The sequence below is a fragment of the Notechis scutatus genome, chromosome 1, assembly GCF_049901735.1.
Source record: "Notechis scutatus isolate UNSWTSFEM ecotype Mainland chromosome 1, rNotScu1.2, whole genome shotgun sequence".
In the NCBI taxonomy this organism is placed as follows: domain Eukaryota; kingdom Metazoa; phylum Chordata; class Lepidosauria; order Squamata; family Elapidae; genus Notechis; species Notechis scutatus.
Window position 1 is genome coordinate 101,819,769 of NC_142009.1, and position 21,591 is coordinate 101,841,359.

Sequence of the window (21,591 nt, forward strand, 5' to 3'; positions counted from 1 at the left end):
TTACAGTATCCTTCCCCTGCCACGCCCACCAAGCCATGCCCACAGAACTGGTAGTAAAAAAAAAATTGAATCTCACCATTATGTTTGTTGTGAATCAATAAAAAGTAACTAAGCCCAAATGCAAAGCGGGTTTTGAAAGCCTGCACACCTGATTGGTCCTTAAACAACGAACAAGGATTGGTCCATAACAAGTCCCTGATTGGCCAATATTAGGACACTTCTTATTGGGTATTAGTTGAACTTGTTGCACATATTATTGGTTAATAGGGTAGCAGCCAACCCTATAAAAGGGTTACTGCTGCCCATAGCCTTGCTCTGTTCTGTTCTATCTACTGTTATTAAAGAGTTGAAGTCACTGGTCAGATGTCTGGTCTCCATTATTCTCCAAACTTAACAATGTTGAACCTTATTTTTACACAGGTGCAAACCATTAGTTTGACTAGTGCGTAGGCTTGAGCAATAAATTAGTAATTTCAAAGTGTTTCGATGTGAAAATAGTTCTTTGCCCTTGACACTCCCTCTCTCATTCTTGGATCTCAGACTCTCATTCATTTAATCAATATGAAAGGGAACTATGCATTTATAAAATTGTTCTCCATGAAAGGAACACTTCCTTCTCATCGCCCCTGATCTTTATTTCACAGAGAGAAACACTTTATTAGCTGTATGTTGAATATATCAGTAGCTGAGGTGGGTGACCTCTAGGAGCTTCTCCTTTGAATTGGCTGGGGATATGGGAACTTTATTCAATAGATTGACAAGGACAAATCTAGAGAAAGCTCTGTTACCATCTGTATTTGCATCCTGCTATTGATGCCATTGTCTTCTATTATTTGCAACTGGAAAACAAACCCTGACCAGGCTTGAAAAGTTGAAAAAAATAGGGATTATTTTCTTTCACATTTGTTTAGCATTTATATATTAGCTCTGTGTATTATCCTCATGTGGGTAGATTGGGGATCCGGGTGTATCTAGCCATTTCATCAAGAAAAAAGCAATTTCCACCCTGCTGCTTTAGAAATCTAGTAATAACTTCCACTGTTTTTATTGTAGGTAGAAACATGTACCAAAATACAGGAAGGGTGAAAGAATGCCATTTTTCCAAGGGTTGAGTGACAAGTTATTAGGGATTTGGAGATCTTTGTCTATATTAGCCAATTCAGAGATTGAAGATTTTACTAACATAAGTAATTTATTATATGTAATTTTCAAAACTACCTACTGGAACCATGAAATATTATTATAACTAATAAGAGTTTTTAAAGAGTATGATGATTTTTCAGTTTTAACTCAGCTTATTATAAAAGTAAAGTTTTATTGTACAGTCAAAAGTAGAATTGCCTTATAAAGTACTTGGCCAGTTGAGGCAAAGAGCAGGGCTATTCTTAAGTAATGGCTTTCAATTACCGGTACTTATCTACAAATTTAAAATAACACAAAGGACATATTTTAAAAATATATTTTTGATTCTTTTTAAATATGTCTGAATGCATTTTTTTCCAGGGAAGATTATTTTACACAACCTGGTTCACAAGATCATATATTATTCAGATTTTATTCAGTAAAGATATAAATCTGTATATAATAATATAACCAATTACTCTACATAGCTGTGGTGGCACAGTGGTTAGAATGAAATACTGCAGGTTACTTCTGCTGACTGCTGGCTGCCAGCAGTTTGAAAGTTCAATTTTCACCTGCTCAAGGTTGTCTCAGCCTTCCTTCCAAAGTCAGTAAAATGAGGACCCAGATTGTTGGGGGCAATATGCTAACTCTATAAACTGCTTAGAGTGGGCTGTAAAGCTCTGTGAAGCAAGATATAAGTCCAAGTGCTATTGCTACAGTAAAACAAAAACACAAAAATATAATACAAAATATACAATTATGACAATGAAAACAGCTCTACAACTATATCATAAAATATCATCTTATTCTATTTTTTGTCACTTTTTAACATCTTTCCTCCTGATTTCCGCCTCCCTTCCTAATACCCTTTGTGGTTATTTTGGATTTGTCGCTTTTTGAAATTTAATAAAGTTGGTTAAAAAACAAGATCACAACACATCCTCATGATCTCAGTCTTCTGAAATGGATGGGTTGTGTCATTTCCCAGCAACTAGCTAACTTCCTTCATTCCTTCCTTTTTTTACTCACTCACTCACTCACTCAGCTAATATTTCAATGAACTTATCTAGAGATAGGTTCTTGCTGTGTGATGTGACTTATTTTAATGACCCAAATAAGATTGGTATGGATATAGATTTAATGTATATATTATTTCAAGCCCATCAGTAATATTTACTTTAAGTATCATAACTATCTGTAGTCCTCAGAAAGGAAGGAAAGCCTGAATTTTCTAGCAATAGATTTATTTTAACAATGCATGTAAATTAGCACTTCGGGGTATCAAAGTCCTAATCAAAATCCAAATTAAAACTTTGACCCTCCTTCTTCATCCTTCATTTCTTTTTATAATAATCTGTACTACAAAACAAGTATCAGAGAAACAATAAACCACCTTCCATTGATGTATTAGTGACAATTGTTTTACCTAAACATGATAATAACCCTCTGCCAATGTATTATAGACAACAAATACTGTCCAGCTGGACTGCGGTAATAACCGAGTCCAGGTAGGGATTCTGGTTCACAACAAATCCTCCTTTGTTTTCTAAAAGATGAAGGAGAAAAAAAGGCTTAATATATTTTCTTACATATTTGCTAGCCTCCCTCCCTTCACCCTCCATGATTTTCAGGGCATACTGTGGGTATTTGATTTTTTTTTTTTTTTTTGCAAGTACATTTGAGCGGTTAGGTTGAAAGGAAACTGATGTTATATTGTGACAAGGGGTATCTGTGAAAGTAAGCATTCTTAAGAAATTTAATATATTGCAAGCATGCTTTAGTGAGGCAAAAATAAGACTTCATTTCTGCATCAATCGTGTCTCCTTTCCTCTCCTTTCAGGAGGAAAAAGAAAAACCATAATAACAATTGTTTGTCTACCCATGGAAAGAACTACCATATTGAAAAGAATATTTCAATGCTATAAGGGCTATTATCTGGAGAGAATTTTGAGACTTGGGAATAGACTACTTAGGGGAAAAGAGAAAATAAGCATGCAATTATTAAAGGAAATATTAATTGTTTGAAGAGCATAGCTGTACAAGCGGAGATAATTATAGATAAAAGACTGTATAGAGATGGTTATATTGGAGGTGGAGGAGAAGTAGTGTCAGAACCTGAGGTGGAATCAAAAGATGAATCAGCTTAGAGTCACTATGTAGCCACAAACAGCCCAATCCTTCTTGAATTCTGTTGATCCTTATCTAGCATAAAATAGTGCTATCTGTTAGTTGAGTAGATTCTTGTGCATAGGTATGAGTAATAATAAATCAGTTTAACTGGCACTTTGCTTGTGGTCCTGGTCTTTCATGCTTGACAGTATTCTAGTAGTATACAAACTCAGAAAAAAAACAGTCTGCCCAAATCAAAATTACATTAATTATCAGTTTGTACAGATAGTTCTCAATTAACAACCCTAATTGGGACTAGAATTTCTATTGTTAAGTGATGTAATCATTAATTAAAACATCAACATGACTTCACTGTTTAGTGTTGGCAGTTTCATCTACATGGAGGGAAGTAAGCAGTGGGGTACCACCAGGTTCCAACTTAAGCCCAGCATTCTTCAATATCTTCATAAATGACTTAGAAGAGGGAATAGAAAGGAAACACATCAAATTTGCAGATGGCACTAAGCTGGCAGGAATAGCCAACACCCCAGAAGAATAGCTCAGGATCCAAAAAGATCTTGACAGACTTGAACAATGAGCCCTATCCAACAACATGAAATTTAATGTGGAGAAAAGCAAGGTTTCACACCTAGGCAGGAAAAACCAAAGGTACAGGTATAGATAAGAAACAATGGATGGGAAACTAATCAAGGAGAGATGCAACCTGGAATTAAGGAGAAACTTCCTAACTGTGAGAACAATTATTAAGTGTAACAGCTTGTCTTCAGAAGTTGTAGGTGCCTCATCACTGGAGGTTTTTAAGAAAAGACTGGACACCACATATCTGACCTGGTATAAGGTTTCCTGCTTGAGCAATGGGTTGGACTAGAAGACCTGAAAGGTCCCTTCCAGCTCTGTTCTGATTCATGGACCCAGTTTCAGTAGATTGCGGTCATTAGGCCAGGATCTTACATTTCTTCTGTCTTGCTGCACTCATCTCTGCTTCAACTCCCCACTGCCTGTCTTCTGCCTTTTCAGTCAGCCCGTACCCCACTACTCTGCTATCCTACACAACAGTGTTGTCAGCAGCAGGACAAGGAAGACAGAAAAAGTCATCTGGAGCAATGGGGGGAGATGGCAGGGATGGTGAAGAGCAGGGGGCAGGGCAAAGGGGGGCAGTGTACAGAGCAGCTGTGGTAGTCAAGGGCAGGGCATCCAAAATGGCAGAGATGCAGAGAGACAGGGGAATGGGTGGAGCTGAATTGCACCCTGTGGTTGTGCGGGTAGGCTACCAAGCAACCAGGTTTTAATCATGTGACCATGGAGCATTGAAGTGTGTAACTTTGAGGACGGATCATAAATACCATTCATTCAGTGCCATTGTAATTTCAAACGGTGGCTGAACAAATGGTTGTTAAGGGAGGACTACCTGCAGATGGGAAACAAGGAATGGTAAGTTTGAAATTAATTTATGGAGTGATGGGATTGTTGCCCCAGGCAGATTCTTAAAAAGGGAATGCTGAAACTTGTAACTTCAGAGATATGCAATCACATATGTGAATGTGAGAATGTTTCTGAGCAAAGGAAAAGCATTCTTTTGTTGTATATCACCAGAAGTCACTTTTATTTGAGATGGAGGGCTATGATGATGATGATGATGATGATGATGATGATGATGATGATGATAAAATAACAACAACATTCTGCATATTTTCAGAGGCGCTTTTAAAGTTGTGTTTTCTTTTCATTTGTGAAATAAAATTCTAGCAATTTTAATTTGGATAACTGCATAAGTTTTTAATGCAAATTTACATTTACATTTCCCCAAAGTGGCTCATGGTGATAACAGCAGTAACATAATCTACTGAACAAACATTATAAAACAATAAAAATTCAGCAACTTGAAACAAATACCACTAATTGGAAATCTACTTCTCAGGTAGTTACTATATGGAAAATGAATGCTACAGTATACAGCTGGATATCCAATGTATATTTTATCTACCAAGCAATGCTTTCAACTTGAATGAGCAATTTTACCTTATTTGAATCAGTTAAGTTCTTATTAAGATTTTAGTCATGATACGGGAAGTAAAAAATCATTCTAGTACGAGTATCTGGAATACTAGAATTGAATTCATAATTCAATTTCAGAAAGAAAGATAGCTGAAAAATGTATAGATATAAACAGATATGTAAAAAAAAAGATGATAAAATATTTCTGAAGCATCATCGCAAAGCAGCGGGGTAAGGGTGTCATGGTTTGCCTGGATATAGTGTTTAAATATTATTAAATGTTGAAGTTTGGGAAAATGGTATGTGGAAAGAGCATAAATATTTTATATTACTTTTGCCTTAAGATCTAATTTTGATCTGGTGGGGTAGTTGTCAAAATAGAATTACAGTAATCAAAATCTCTCCAAGTGCCCTCATTTTTTGAAGACTTTTGAGCGCAGCTGGAATTTTAAGAACATCCTCTGGGTTCTTTTCTTACTCTTTTATAAACTAAGAGTTGTAGTTCTCCATTCATAAAATGGCCACTATGGTGGTGGTGGCCAGTGACCAAATCCAATATACCAGAACCAAAATGTTGATAAGGATCAGGTCTCAGCAATTCCCTTTGATAATCTTATGCTACAGTTTCCTTGTTTTCTTTATATGATTTTTACCTAGGTTGGGACATCACTTCCAAACCACAAACCTGCTTTTAATTTCCAAAGATGCCCATTGTACCATGAAAGGCCCAAAATTAGTCTTAGTAGTAAAAGTAATCCTTTGAAATTACTTCACAACATGCTAACATCTCCTGTTCTATTCTGTTTATAAATGTCAATTGATAATGGAAAGAGGGAGTCCATGGGCTCCACTGGAATCAGACTGAATATGTCAGTTCAAGCTTAAATTCTAAAAGAAAGTAAACTAAACTTTGTGGTTTAATATTAACCTGACAATTAAAAGACTTACTGGAAAATACTTTTTCATTCAGTTTGTGGTGACATATACAAAAACTAGATAGTGTCAAGAGTTGTTCAGCTGTATAATAACTATTGCTAAATTATCTGTGCCTGGAGAAAATGAAATATTCTAAAAACTGAGCAAAGTGAAAAGTAGAATATTCAAATACATAGCTATGGCTAAAGATCAAATATTGGAAGATAGTAGTAAATTTTAACCTTTTAATAAACAGGTGAGTTGATTGATTAGTAGCATAATCAAACACATATTAACTAATAATAATCACCTATGATCTTTAATTTGCTAATCAGGCAGAATTTTTGTGTGTATATGTCTCATGAATGCTAACATAGGGAAGGTTACATCATAATGTCAGAAAGAAAAAGAAGCTGGTTTAAATTCTTCAATAGCAGACAGTGTCAACTTTTACTTTAAGATATCAGCAATTTATCCCAGAGTACTTTACCTCACATTGCAAATTGGATATTTTAAACTAGCCTAAAAGCTTTTCTATCAAATGAAATAACAGGAGAGATGACTCTTTTAAAAAATTTAAGAATCTAAATCTGATTATTGTAAGCAAGGAATTAAGAATGTAATTGACTGATTAAAATGAGCAACATGTGAATTCAGATTAAGATAATGACTCATGGTAGAATAATGACTTCATTATGATTAGGCAGACTTCACAGAATTACACCACTGATTACAACAGAGAGGTTAGGGGGCACCATAAGATAATGTTATTTAATTTGCAGTAAATCTGTACCTTATTCTGAAGAAAGAATGGTCACTGAAATGCTCACTTATATTCAGTTGCATTCCATGATTGATTCAGCTCAGAAGCTATGGGAGGTTTTCTATAAGTTTATTGTAAATTCTGTTGATTATGTGCCATCAAAAAATGTTGACTCTTACTGACCACATAGGTTTTTTTTTTCTCCTCCATGATGATTTATCCCTAACTTGGTCCTTCAGCAATTCCAACAATACCTCCATTACTACTGTAACTGAGTCCATCCCCCTTGTGGCTGGTCATCCTTTTCTGCATTAGAGACTTCTCCAGAGATCTAGGTCTTCACATAATAGGTCTGAAGTAGGATCATTTGAACCTCATCATTTGTGGCTCAACTGGGAACTTTGGGTTTATTTGTTTAATGATACATTTGTTTCTTTTCTTGGCTGTCCACAGTATTCTTAGGAGTCTTCTCCAACTCCAAAGTTCAAAAGCTGCTTACAATATCCTGCTTCTTCAAATGTCAACTTTTGCTTCCATAGAGGATCACAGGGAGTACCATGTCTTACACATTTCTGATCTTTGTAGGTACAACACACACACACACATGCACACATCATGGCATATTCTGACTCTCTAAACTGCTTAGAGAAGGCTGTAAAGCACTATGAAGCAGTATTTTAGTCTAAGTGCTACTGCTATTTGACTACCTTTTCCAAGGTCTTAATCAGGGATGCAATTCAACCAGTATAACAACTGATTCGGTGAGTGTGCTCCTACAACTCTTAGGAGATATAAATGTAACTAAACTGCAACATCTTGGAGAACAATACTGATTCTTAATTTAGGCCTAGCCTATGACTGAGTCAATAAACCATGATTCTGTAAACTGTGGTTAATACTGTTTGAATATAAAGAATAAAGTTTGTATAGCACAGTCAGGCTGCTATTCTATGTGTATTCACTAGGGCACTTGTGTGTGGAGCACTTGTGTGTGGAACACTGAGGTGCTCCAGGGTTGAAAGGATTAGTCAATGACATCACTGTTGCCTGGGAGATGCTGAGTTGGGGGCTTTTTTCATGTCCCCAGCAGGAACTGGAGTGAAGGATGGGAGGTCACACCCCTCCCCCCGCATGGCAGCACATGGGTCTTGAATGTGGGTTTGCTAATCTCAAACCCAGCATAATCTCTAATCTCTAATCACATGAGCCACTGTGCTTCCTATTCACTAGGAAAATAACATGGGATAACAGGACAAAGAATCTATTAGATTTTTTTTTTTGCAACTTCTGTGTGACCTGCATAATTGCGTGTTTTTTCCAAGAAGACCCAGTGCAGTCAATACTTTTGCTCTGAGATGAAACCATCTCATTTAGATCTTGAATTGACTTTCTATTCAATCTGTTTTTACTGGTGTTTTTAGAGAGAAATTAAACTTTTAGTATAGCGAATGGGAGATGAAAATAATAGAGACGTTGGTTTTCTTTTTGCTTCTTTTTTGGAATTGCTCAGTGTTACTCTTCCCACTCTCTTCCTTTTGTTTTCTGCCTTCACCCACTTTGTGATAAAAATAGTTCTCTTGGGTGGGTGGTAATGATTAATTTTCTCTAGATCCCTTGCTTGAGAAGCACAGAATTATTTTTTTGCAATTCTTATTTGGCTGCTTCAACTGAATGAGTCATGATCTTGTAATTCTGTGGTTCACAATTTTATCTAGCTAGCTAGTGCACTTGATATGAAAAAAGGTGAAGTCATGACTTACCTATGTCTGAATACTTGAAGTGTTTTTTAATATCAAAATTTCTGCTTTGAGCGTGCTTTTAAATCAGAGGTCTCCAAACTTGGTAACTTTAAGCTTCATAGCTACCTGGAGAATCCTGGGAGTTGAAGTCCACAAGTCTTAAAGTTGCCAAGTTTGGGGACCCCTGATTTAAATAATCAAAATGATCCATTTGGCAGTTTTAAAGTTTCTTCCTTTAATAGCTCTTTATGCTTTTCCTGGAAAAGGCTTAGTTAATTTTTTTGAGAGATCAGCTTTTTTCCACTCTGACCTCCTCTTAGCCAGTTCTTAAACTTTGAGTCTTCAGAATACATTTTGAAACACATTTCTCTGGGCTTCTCTGGGTCCTTTCTTGTTATCAGCTACAGGCCATGAAAGAACAAAGTCCACAAATCAAAGAGCGTAAATTAGCTGCAAGTTAGTCATTAATAAATTAAGATACTGCCAAAGCATACAGATAAGAATAATGGCGTAAACTATGGGAAAAGGGATAAAGTTTTTATGAGTGCATTATTATTAGTTATCATATTGCTCCATACAACCATTCACATTATCATCATTTATTATAAAAAGCTCTTGAGAATGAGGAACAGTCCAATCTAGGAAATACAGGAGAAAATGGTTGAGATCACAATTCGGGTAAAAAATTTAATCTTCCCTTTGAACCTGAACTCAGCCTTTTCATATGTTTGCTGAAGTGTATGCTGGTGATAGCCATATAGACTGTAGGATCACTGTTATTTACATTACCTTGTTCAACAACTGGTTCACTCAAAATCAGGGTTGGGATTCTACCGGTTTGGACTGGTTCTACAGAGCCGGTTGTTATGATTCTGCGCAGTTCGGACAACTGGCAAATCGTGCCCCTGGCTGGCCCCACCCCTCTCTGCCTGCCCCTCTCCTCCCCGCCCAGTCAGTCCTTATCGCACATGCACAACATTGTACGCATGCGCGACATCGCTGACTGCCTTCTTCCCCACCTAGTCACTTCTTAAGGTATTTCTTTTTTCCCCTCCTGATGATTAGCTGTTCTTATGATCAGCTGTGCCAGGATTCTCCTGGCTTACTTACTGCTTTTCTCAGGAGGCTTCCCTGAGGCCCAGGAAGGCCAAAAATGGAGGGGGGGCACAGCTCCCCCCTGCCCCCTGCATTTTTTTTCCTTCCTGGGACCCAGGGAAGCTTCCTGGAAGCAAAAACGCCCCCCCCCGGAGGCTTCCCTGAGGCCCAGGAAGCCCCAAAACAAAGTGTGTGGGGGTTGCTGTGCGTGCCCCTCGATGCTCCATTGTTTTCCTTCCTGAGCCCCAGGGAAGCCTTCTGGGAGCAAAATTGCCCTCCCTGGAAGCTTCCCTGAGGGAAAATGGGGGGAGGGTGTTCTGCCACAAAGAAAATAAAAGAAAAAAAGCCATGCCCACCCAGTCACATGACCATGCCCACCTAGCCAAGCCTACCCAACCATACCCACAGAACCAGTTGTTACAAAATTTGAATCCCACCCCTGCTCAAAATGCAACATTATCCAAAAATCAGAAATGCATAAAACCAGAGGTATGGGAGCTTAGCTCCCATATTAGTCAATTTATGCAGATGATCTTTTGTCTCAAATCTTTATCAAATTTCAGATGCTAAGTCAATATTTTTGGGGCATGGGCATATAATAAGTGAAAATTAGGTGTTAGATATTACCAGCAAACTTAGATTCAATAAGTACAGATTAAACATCACAATATTAGCCAAAATCCATTGCCAATAAAAATCTAAATGTGCACTGGCAGTTGGGATTGTACAATTTCCCATATGCCCAGTAACATTATTCGTCACTTCTATACAAAGTCAATATACCCTGTGAACCCAGCATGAATCCACCTAAAAAGATATGTGTTATGCTCTTGGTTTTGTGTTAGTTATTTACATTCTTCCGACTCATATCTTTTGTGATTCTTTCAGCTGAATATCTATATTGCAGTAGCTCATATATACAGTATAGTTTTCTTCCAAATGGTTAAGAAATGCTGGTTGAAATAGACCAGATGTTGCTATCTGATAAAAATAAGAATGAGAATGATGCCTACAGTTTTGATGATGTCCACAGAAGAAGGTAGGGAAAGCATGCACAACGTGGGATACCTCTAACAATTATGTTCCTTGATGCCTATCTTGCTCCTTCTTCTAGCTAATTTTTAAATATATATTGTGTTTTTAAAAAAGGAAACTTATCATGATACAAAGCAAAGACTCACCATTCAGCCTAATCTATATTTTCAGCAATGTCTCTGGGACCACCACACAGATTCAAGAGGCATCCTTAGAAAATAAAACTTTGGATAGCTGTGGCTAGTGTTTTGTTTGTGGATATTTTGTAATCAGCTGTATCCATCTTAGCATGTTCTGAACTCTCATAACAATCTGCATCCATAGAACTTTTTGAATGCAGGTTTGTCTGCTCCTTTACATGTTGCAGAACATGTAGAAGGCATGGCTATTTCCAGAAGGCACAATCCCAATGGAATGCATTATCAGGTCACAATTGGGTGAGTCAAAATAAGCAGCTTAGAAATAGATTGAGGATGCAATTTGAAGGTCAAGGGCAAATGGCAGAGAGGAATGAAGCCTAGGTCCAAGCTATTGTACTAATTTGGAACAGGAAGGTCAGCAGCTGTATCACCTGGATGCAGGTGCAGGATTTCAGCTGGAAAGCTTCAGTGTCCAGATACCATGCAAGTACCAAAACAAACTCAGTTCTCAAGGGAAGCCCATTGTGATATTGCTTGCAGCCCAGAGTCAATTGGACTAAGACCAGTGGCTATAAAAACTGAATGAATGAACGAACAAACAAATGATGCAAGGAACCAATAGCCTATCTGGAAACTTCAGCCATTCAAAGTGCAAATTGTTATTCCAGAAAAGGATCCTGCAGTGCCAAGCCTGTAACTATGGAGACATTTGTCTCCTTTGACAAATATGAGATGAGCTAGACACATGAATGAGGATATAATTGGTCCATGTTCTTTCCATATTCAGCATCATTTAATTTAGCATTTTTGTTCATCACAATGGGATGGTTAAGCAAAATTGTATTGAAGTTTTGGACTCTTGTCTCTCCATCCATATGTCCATCATTTGGTGAGAAAGGAGAAACAAGCAAAAGAAAGATAGAGATTAAAAATGTAGGCGAGATTCATTTTGGGACTGTGGAGGAAAAAGATCCAGAAAAAGATATCAATGGATCATTGACCTAGAATACAGCTGATTGCTCCATTCCAAATCTCCCCCTTCTCCTTCCTTCATTGTCATGTGATCCTGCATGAAACTGTTCTTAAGGAAGTGAAGAAACACTGCATACTTTCCTTACTTGTTCTATGTACAGCCAGACCTCACTTCATGATGGTAACTGGACTAGCAACTCCATTGCTAAGCAACATAATTGTAAATCATGAAGAATGCATTGACTTAAGGCAGTTATGGTACTCCCAGTTGCCATTGTCACAGTTAGAGAATATATACCACTAACACATGATTGCTATTTGTGATCTTCTGCTGTCTTCTTCATTGACTTTGCTTCTCAGAAGTGGCAGTGAAGATTGCAAATGGTGATTGTGTGACTCTAGAATGCTCCAACCATTGCAATTGTGAGCTGGCTGCCAAACACCTGAATCATGATTGTGTGATTGTAGATATTGTGATAGCCACAACTACAAGGCTCCATCATAAGACCCATTCATTCAGCACCATTTTAACTCTGAACAGTCATTGAACGAGTAGTCGTTCAGCAATGACTGTTTTATCAATAACAAATATTGGCCTGTTTGACACATAGCAATTTTTGCCAGGCAGAGTCATGGCAAACTGCCAGTACAAAAGCAATGTCATGCCACTGTGACGCAACCCCTGCCTTTTTTGTTGTGTATCATTATACACCCCAACTGGACTGAGATTACAGTATCATATAGTTTTAATCATTTAAACAAAGCAGCTGGAGCTGCAGATACCCATTTTCCTGTGCCTGTTTGTCAATTTCCAGATGCCAAAAAACCCTCATCTCATTTCACTTGGCATCACTGACTATTTAGGAGGCAAATAGTTGCATTAAATTGGTTAAGTATTTATCTGAAAGAAGCACAAAAGATGAGTCAGAAGAATGGGTTCAGCTAAAAATAAATAAATAAAAGAGCGTAGCATTAAAAATACAGTTCTTGGGTGGAATCCTATTCAAAGATTTATTGAGGGAAATATGTGGTGTTTATATATTAACAGAGCTGATGAAAAGAGGAAAAAGAAGAATACAATTACAACCTGTTCTTTCATAACCTGGAAATATTTACACTGAGCATTATTTCAGTCTGTAATTGGCTGGAGGAAGAGAGAGTTCTGCTGAGTTCTGAGATAAGGTCTCCCCCTTTCTAAATTTTGTAAGTTTGGTTACTATATAATAGCTTTTGAATTGGTCTTAAAGATTTTAAAAGAACCCCTTTTTCATTACTTTTATGAATAATGAAAACAAAATAATCTTACTATATTCAGCTAGTTTGGTGGCTGACTCTTTGAAACAGATTTCTGTCTTGCTCAACAATAAATGAAATATATAGTTTGGTTCTGATTTTCTTTCCATACCCTGCTGTTACCTTTAAAGTCAGTTCAATGTTCAGTATAAATGTAGATGTCCCCTCAATCTTCCGCCATTCATTTTGCCATTCATTTTATTAGAATGCAACTATTTAGACTCTTCTATCAATAGAAGAGAATACTTGTAGCTCAGGGTTGAACTGTGAAGTCCTTGGTGCCTTCTGAGCTTGGTTGTTTGCTTGCAGATGTTTCAATTACCCAACTTCTCTCTTTTGATCCTAAATCAAGCCAAATCAAATATGTATTATGATGGATCGTGACAGTCTAGAACACTGGGCCTTATCTAACAAAATGAAATTCAATGTAGAGAAAAGTAAAGTCCTACACTTAGGCAAGAAAAACCAAAAGTACACATATAGACTGGGTGAAACCAGGCTCAATAGCAGTAACTGTGAGAAGGATGTTGGAGTCTAAGTGGACAACCAGCTAAATATGAGCCAGCAGTGTGCAGTAGCAGCCAAAAAAGCTAATGCAATCCTAAATTGTATCAACAGAGGGATACAATCAAGATCAAGGGAGGTACTAATACCACTCTATAAAGCCTTAGTAAGACCACACCTAGAGTACTGCATCCAGTTTTGTTCACCACATTACAAAAAAAAAATGTTGAGACTCCAGAAAAAGTACAGAGAAGAGCAACCAGGATGATTAGGGGACTGGAGACTAAAACATATGAAGAACGGTTACAGGAACTGGGCTTGGCTAGTCTAGTAAAGAGAAGGACCAGGGGAGACATGATAGCAGTCTTCCAATATTTGAGGGGCTGCCACAGAGAAGAAGGGGTCAAGCTATTTTCTAAAGCCCGTGTAGGCCAGACAAGGAATAATGGATGGAAACTGAACAAGGAGAGATTTAACCTGGAAATAAGGAGAAACTTTCTGACAGTGAGAACAATCAACCAACGGAACACCTTGCCTTCGGAAGTTGTGGGAGCGCCATCAATTGAGACTTTCAAGAAGAGATTGGACTGCCATTTGTCAGAAATGGTGTAGGGTCTCCCGCTTGGGCAGGGGGTTGGACAAGATGACCTACAAGATCCCTTCCAACTCTGATTATCTGTTATCTGTTATCATAGACTAGCATAATCTATCTATAGTATTATTCCATTTACTGTGTAGAATGAGGCTGGCCTGTGATGAGAACACAAGAGTCACACTGCAAGTCAAGTTCCATTTAGAGTTCAGCCTTTTGTTTCTCACAGTGGCCTACCAGATGTTTCTGGGATCCTTCCATACAGGACATCCTTTCCTTCTGTAGTTTTCCTGCAACTGGCCTTTAGAGAGAAGCTTCTTCCATCCAGAAGACCACACACTCTAATTGTTCTTGATAGACCTATTCCCCTTGAATATATCAAGTCTGCTACTACAACTATCCAGGTTTGTGGCTGTCACAAGAATGAATTCAACAGGCTAGCTATGTGTTGTCTGAAGAAGGGTTTCTCTTTTCAGTCAGCTTCACTGAATGACTTCAAGTCTTAGTGTTTTGAGAGAAGGAGAAAAGTATTTCCCTGACCATGTTGTATACCTCAATTGTGTCCCTCCAAGTTTTATTTTTTTTAAGCTAAAGAATCCTAAACATTCCTTTCTCTGTCAAGATTATGATACATCTTCCCTTTTCTAAATGTCAGCTTTATAATATTATAAATAAAACAAAAAGGTGTGTTGCAGTTTGTTCACCACAAAGTATCTTTAAATCATAAGATGACAGGAAGTTAGAAACCACTTACTGTACTAAGGATGAAACCAGTAATCTTCTATTTTCATTTAATCCTTTAGTATTTCCTCATTCCTCACCTCACCCCATCAACAGTACTCACTCAACTGCTTGATTAAAGAAACAAATCATTGTTATTGCAAGGGTTTATCATTGTTATCGCAAGGGCTTCACCTTGGAATCAGATTTGTGTTCATGTTTCTGCTATAATCTAAATTTGTTGATGCCCCTTTGGCTTTTTCATAGGTTACTCTCAGGAAGGTTTGACTCATAGAATTAACATTTTGACCTCATTATTCCTATCTGTGAAACATGGATTACCTCATGACTTGGATTGCAGACATATTTAGTACAGTCCACCTAGCACTATATAGAGTTTTATTGATTAACTATTTTATTAATTTGACCAGATTTGTAGCCCATTTTCCTCTTCAGAGGACCCTCAAGGGAGTTAACCAGAAAAACATAAACATAAACAATTACATTGCAATGTAATAAAACAACAATGGAGGACAGCAACCTTTAAGCATTTAAGATGAGTATAAAGAAAGAAGACAGAAAAAGTCACTTGCAATTCCCAGCGTTTCAACCTTGTCAATCTAACATTGCAAATTCCATCTGAAAATAATTCTACCCAATAAATGTGAGGGTATCTATGCATTTATGTACAAGTTATGTGCTGGAAGGAAATCATACTCCCCAAACATTAATCCTATGAATTCCTAACTGATTAAAACAAGTTGCCTGTACGAACTCAATTTATAAAGTGAACTGATTCCCATCCCCATATACCAGCCATACACAATGAACAAAAGCATGAAAATATATTACACAAATATGTTCCTTTCTCTTCTTCAGGCACAAATAGTGAACAAGAAGAAGAAATCAAGAAGAAGGAATTAGAATTTTTGTGGTGAGGAAAAGGAGTAGCTGTTGCACAGTAAAGAGAGGAAAGAGAGAAATTAACAGGTTGACAAATTTACAAAGTTGGAAGGGACTTCATAGGTCATCTAATCTAACCCCACCACCCAAGCAGGAGACCCTACACCATTTTTGACAGAGGGCAGTCCAGCCTCTTCTTAAAAGCTTCCAGTGAAAGTTTCCACAACTTTTGAAGGCAAGCTGTTCCATTGGCTGATTGCTCCCACTGTCATAAAATTTCTTTTTATTTCAAGGTTGAATCTGTCCTTGTTCAGTTTCCATCCATTATTTCTTGTCTGGCATTCAGGTGCTTTGGAAAATAGCTTGAACCCCCTCCTCTCTGTGGCAGTCCCTCAGATATTGAAACACTGCTATCATGTCTCCCCTGGTCATCTTCTTCACTAGACTAGCCATGCCCAGTTCCAGCAACGTTCTTTATATGTTTTAGCCTCCAGTCTCCTAATCATCCTGGTTTTACAAAATGGTTTGAAATTCAGTAGGTAAACATCTGCTAAGGCTGAGCTTGTCCTCAAAGGCATCCATGCTTATCAGCAATGAAGTCTACAGCTGTTGAGGTAATTCCCCGTTAGGCGAATGAGTGCACACAGGGAGACGTAGTGAGAGTGGTGAGGAATAACACACAACCAGCACACAGCTACACTGTATAGTAAAATGTAGGTTTTTACTTCCAGTAAACAGTTAAGCAAAGTCCAACAAGCAGTCCAAGTCATACACGGTTATAGCAGTCAGTTTTTAGTCCAGGGATAATCCAATAACAAAGTCCAGTATCAAAAACAGTTCAGTAACAGACTCACATCAATCCAAGAATAATGATGATCAGCAACAGTCAATAGGGAAATGCAGGAACGGCAATACTCTCCAGAACTAACAACCCAGGTTTCTGGCTCCATCTTATGGCCGTTTGAGGAACCACACCCAATTACAATTTTAGCATTCCCTTAAAGAGACAGTATTAAAATGTCTATCCTGGTTTATATATTTCCAACCCAACTGTTAGGTGACTTATATTCCTAGCAACAGCCATTTGAACCTCCTGCCTAGCTGTTCATTTTCAATAGCCTTCTATTTTTCTCAATGAATGCAACTGACCTGCCCTGTGTCAATGATTATTTAGGCAAAACATAGGTTATTTTCAGAAAGCATGGTACTAATTCTCTTAAATCATAAGAACCTAGCTTATGAGGAAAGTCTGGACTTTTTCACTAAAAGGACAAAGAAAGCATAGTTTGAAAGCATGATCATAACAAATGGACTTGAGAAAGTCCGACTATATATAAAGAGACTCTCTTGCTCATTTTAACATCCAGGCTGGTTCATATCAAGATAGGTAGTCCCTCAGACACTAGACCACAAGCTATTTAGTTTGGTAAGAGTAAAAATCAGCACCCCCTCTTGAAAAAAAAAGTCTAAAAAACAATTGACAACCAGGGCAACTCTTTCATCAATAGAATAAAATCTTTGTATTGTTCACTATTTGGCATTGTCAGTTGGTTTTACGTGAGTGAACAGTTCTGAACATTCCTTAAGAACACACTACACAGCAACCAAATCAGATGGAACTACAATTCCAGTTTGTCAATTTTCCTTTTACCAATAACACCTCTGTCTTGTCTTGATTTAATTTGAACCTGTTCACTCCTGTCCACTACTTTTTTGTTGGTTTTACACAAGTCCATAGTTCTGAACATTCCTTAAGAATACACTACATGGTAACCAAGCCAGATGGTTGTTTATATGTTAGATTTATATTCTGCCTTTCTTTTGTTCAGGGCCTCAAGAAATATACAAAACATTCCCAACTTCTATTTTCCCTTGCATTTGTATGCCCATGAGGTGGGTTTAGCTAAGAGAGACTGACTAGCCCAAAGTCATCCTGTGAGCATCTCTAGGGAAGGACTGGAACCTGGAACTCTTCCCCCCCCCCCAAATACCTGAATTCCTACACACTCAAGTTTCGGTCAAAATAATCAGCTGCTCTTTTCCTAAAGTTAGTTTCAAAGCAGAACAATGGTACCTAATCTAAGGCTTTCAATGACTCCTCCCATTCTAAAGGCAGCCAACTTACAACAGTAGAAGAAATTCAATGTCATATCATAGAATACTTCTATTATGTCTTCTTTGTCAGGCATACATAGCAGTGGTGGCTAACCTTTTGGGGCTTCCTTGCTAAAAATTGCACACGTGCTCACACGCCAGCACCCAGAAGGCAATGCATGCGCCCCCTACGCCCCCTGCACATGTGTGTGTGAGCCCCCCATGTGCACAGAGCATCTCTGCGCATGTACACAAGATCCTCCGCACGTGCCCCGTGCAACTCTGTGCATGCGCACGCATCTCCTGTGCACCTCCACCCCCCCATGCATGCCAGATACCCAACAATCAGCTGTCAGGCGGGTGGTGCACGCACATGCGCAGTGGGGCTCTTCCAGGTGACCTTTCACTCTGTGTGCCACTTCTGGCACTTGTGCCATAGGTTTGCCATTATGGATATAGAGACTCAATGTACAGGAACTCAAAGTCCTGAAAAATATGCATATTTTGTCTACATTGGAGCAGGGGAGACACAGTTGTATGATGGAACATCAAAAATGTGTGCGTGAATGTGTGTGTTGAAAGAGAAGCATATACAACACACACAATCCTATAATTATGTGCATAAGGAAACAATGTAAAACTAGATTGGCTCCCGCTAGTATGTTTTAATCTTTTAAAAAGCTAATCATCCTTTTTTCCCCTCTAGGCTGGGTGGCCAATTACTTTTTTGATAGGTCTTCCTTCTCACAAGGTTAGTACATTGGGATCTCAAGATAGGCAGGACTAAAATAAAATGAGAAAAATCCAGAAACGTACATGGACACTTGTTTTCTGCCCCCCCCATGCCTTTCTCCCTCCCTTTCCCATCTACTCCTCCCCCCTCTCCCTTCCCCTCCCCCCTCTCTCAATCCCCCTCCTTCGGATTCCTTATTAACTGAAAAGAGGACTTAAATTCTTATTTTTTTCTGATAACTTATGGAAACTGATCATTAAACCAGAACCATACGATAAGGAAAGCCAATTTAAAATATATTAAAATTAATGTTCCATGAAAAATTCCAATGAAAAAAATCAGTCTTTTGAGATCATTATTAAAACACACAGAAAGTGTCTAAAAGAATTAAAAACTTCCCCAAGCAATAGCCCTACAAAAAATAGAAAAGATCAGCACAAAAAGAGTTTATTTTTAAGGAGGTCAAAAGAGAAGGAAAGTTGTAGCACAGGACAAAATAATTATTCAAGATACTTCAAAAATAAAATTGCCTGTCTCTCCATCTTGAGATGCCAGAAACTAAAATCCAACAACAGAGACTATTGTTAAGAGTCTAATTATTTTTTGACAAGGAATATCTCACATGCAGACCTCATTATTCCTAGTAACTTGCCAAAATATTTTGGTAATCTGTTCAGTTGCTACTTGTGAATTGGATCAGTTTCTCTCAAAATTGACACCATCTTCGTTAACAGCTGGAACAATAAATCATAATTCCTTTATCCTCTGTCCTCCCTTAATTGCCCCATCTTACCCATTATTCTATTCCAATAAGCAAAAGCCATAAATCGGTCCATCATTTTTTCCCTTCTGGTCAACTCCCCTTCCTCCAATTTCTTTAATTTTCATTGGTGTTTTTTCCTATTCATTGGAGCTTTAAAACTTCAGCTTTAGACTGATGCTATTTCATTGGATTGTTATTTAGCATAGCAAAGGAAATTGTACTTTACAAAATTACAAAGGTTAGATACTGTTGGAAATCCCAATGTTCTTTTGTGAATAAAGGCTATCATAAATGTTAAATTTTAGCATAGCTCGGTGAGAAAACTCATTTAAAAAAAAACTTGTGCAAAACTAAATATATTTACTCTAAAACAATTAAAAATCTTCTTGTAATCCTTTCTACTAATTTCTTTTAATTAAAAGTAATTCTGTTTAGGCATGCATTGTTCTATAACCAGACTAGGATAACGCAGAGTTAAGTTGTCTTCTTTTCCACCTTTAATTCCTTTAATTCCTTATTTTAATTTAAAGTTATCTTTCAACAAAATAACTAGCTTTCGTGATCTCTTGAAGCTACAGAGGGATTGATCATTTTATCAGCTTTATTGCAGTGATTTACTTTCCAAGAGAATTTTCACTAACCTACTTATAGTTCAGTCAGCATCCATAAACTGGGAAAACAGCAGAACAACACGGATTATTAAAGCAAGAGCTCAGTATGCCTTTCTTATAATATCCTGACCCTAGAAAAAGTTTCAAAAATGTCCAAAATACTGTGAAGGGAAAGGTGTTTTTTTTTTTTTTTTTTTTGAGGCGTGAATATCTGGCATTAGTTTTTGAAATTAGATCAAGGAGCTTGTAGGGCATGAGTGTCTACTTCTAGGCTCTTTTACTCATTAGTTAATTTGTATTTTGGAGGAAGAGTAATTTTTATATAGCTGATGTGACACTGATGCACACCGAATAAGACAGTGTTCCACGGTGTTTCTCAACTTTGGCAACATTTAAGATATGGGTCTTGAACAAGTTGAGGCTGGCTGAGGATTTGAAATCCACTTATCTTAAACTTCCCGAGGCTGAGAAAAACTGGGATCAGATGTGTTTCTAAAATACTGCTGCATATTCATTTGTGCTGTTCCCAGCCTGTACGAGGAAGGACCTCCTGTCTGTATCATTACTATTAAGATGATTCTTTATAGATAAATAATTTGTTCAGATCTGGTCCTTTGCTTTAACATATGATTATTCTTGTAAATCTAGTTCTAACTACTAATTTAGTTGTACCCACTTCTTTCTCTTTTAGGTGGTTTTTTGGGGCTATTAAACGAGCAGATGCCGAGAAACACCTCCTTTATCATGAGAATGAGACAGGAGCCTTCCTAATCCGAGAGAGTGAAAGTCAAAAGGGTGAATTTTCCCTTTCAGGTACCCTCCACTTTTTCTGTCCTAGAAATGTTGTTAAATTAAATTAAATTAAATTTTCCTTAGTTTGGTTTAAATAAACTGGCAGCTGTTGTTGATGATCATACACATTTTTTATCTGGTGAGGGGGTCATTCTTTAGAAGCAAACATGCATACAGATTTGAATGCCTAGGAATGAATACTTTTGAGAAGCATTTGAAGATTGTTATTCGGTGGCACAATGGTTAGAGTGCAGTACTGCAGGCTACTTCTGCTGCCTGCTGGCTGCCTACAATTTGGCAGTTCAAATCTCACCAGGTTCAAGGTTGACTCAGCCTTTCATCCTTCTGAGGTCGGTAAAATGAGGAGCCAGAATGTTGGGGGCAATAGGCTGACTCTATAAACTGCTTAGAGAGGGCTGTAAAACACTGTAAAGCAGTATATAAGTCTAAGTGCTATTGCTATTCCTTAGGTTTTTAGCAGAGGGTGCTTTTAGCAGAACTGCTTTTGGGTTCTTTTAAAGAAAAAAAAAGGTTACCTCATAAGCTTTGTGATCCTTCCTAGAATCATTTGGGACAGGGAAGCCAAATTACAGAAAAGTTTGTTTATCCCAACCTTAACCCAAAATATTTTCCCAAAATATATCCCAACCCTTTGCTTTCCTTTCTACAAGGATTTT

General features: G+C 37.7%; 1 protein-coding gene across 1 annotated transcript in view; it reads left to right on the plus strand.

Moving 5' to 3' along the window:
• The window catches only part of FRK (fyn related Src family tyrosine kinase), a 61,140-nt gene that overhangs the window by 10,077 nt on the left and 29,472 nt on the right, over window positions 1-21,591 (plus strand). The window contains exon 2 of the mRNA XM_026666700.2: window positions 20,814-20,935. Coding sequence (XP_026522485.2) covers window positions 20,814-20,935 — 122 coding nt within the window. The remainder of the gene's footprint in view (window positions 1-20,813; window positions 20,936-21,591) is intronic.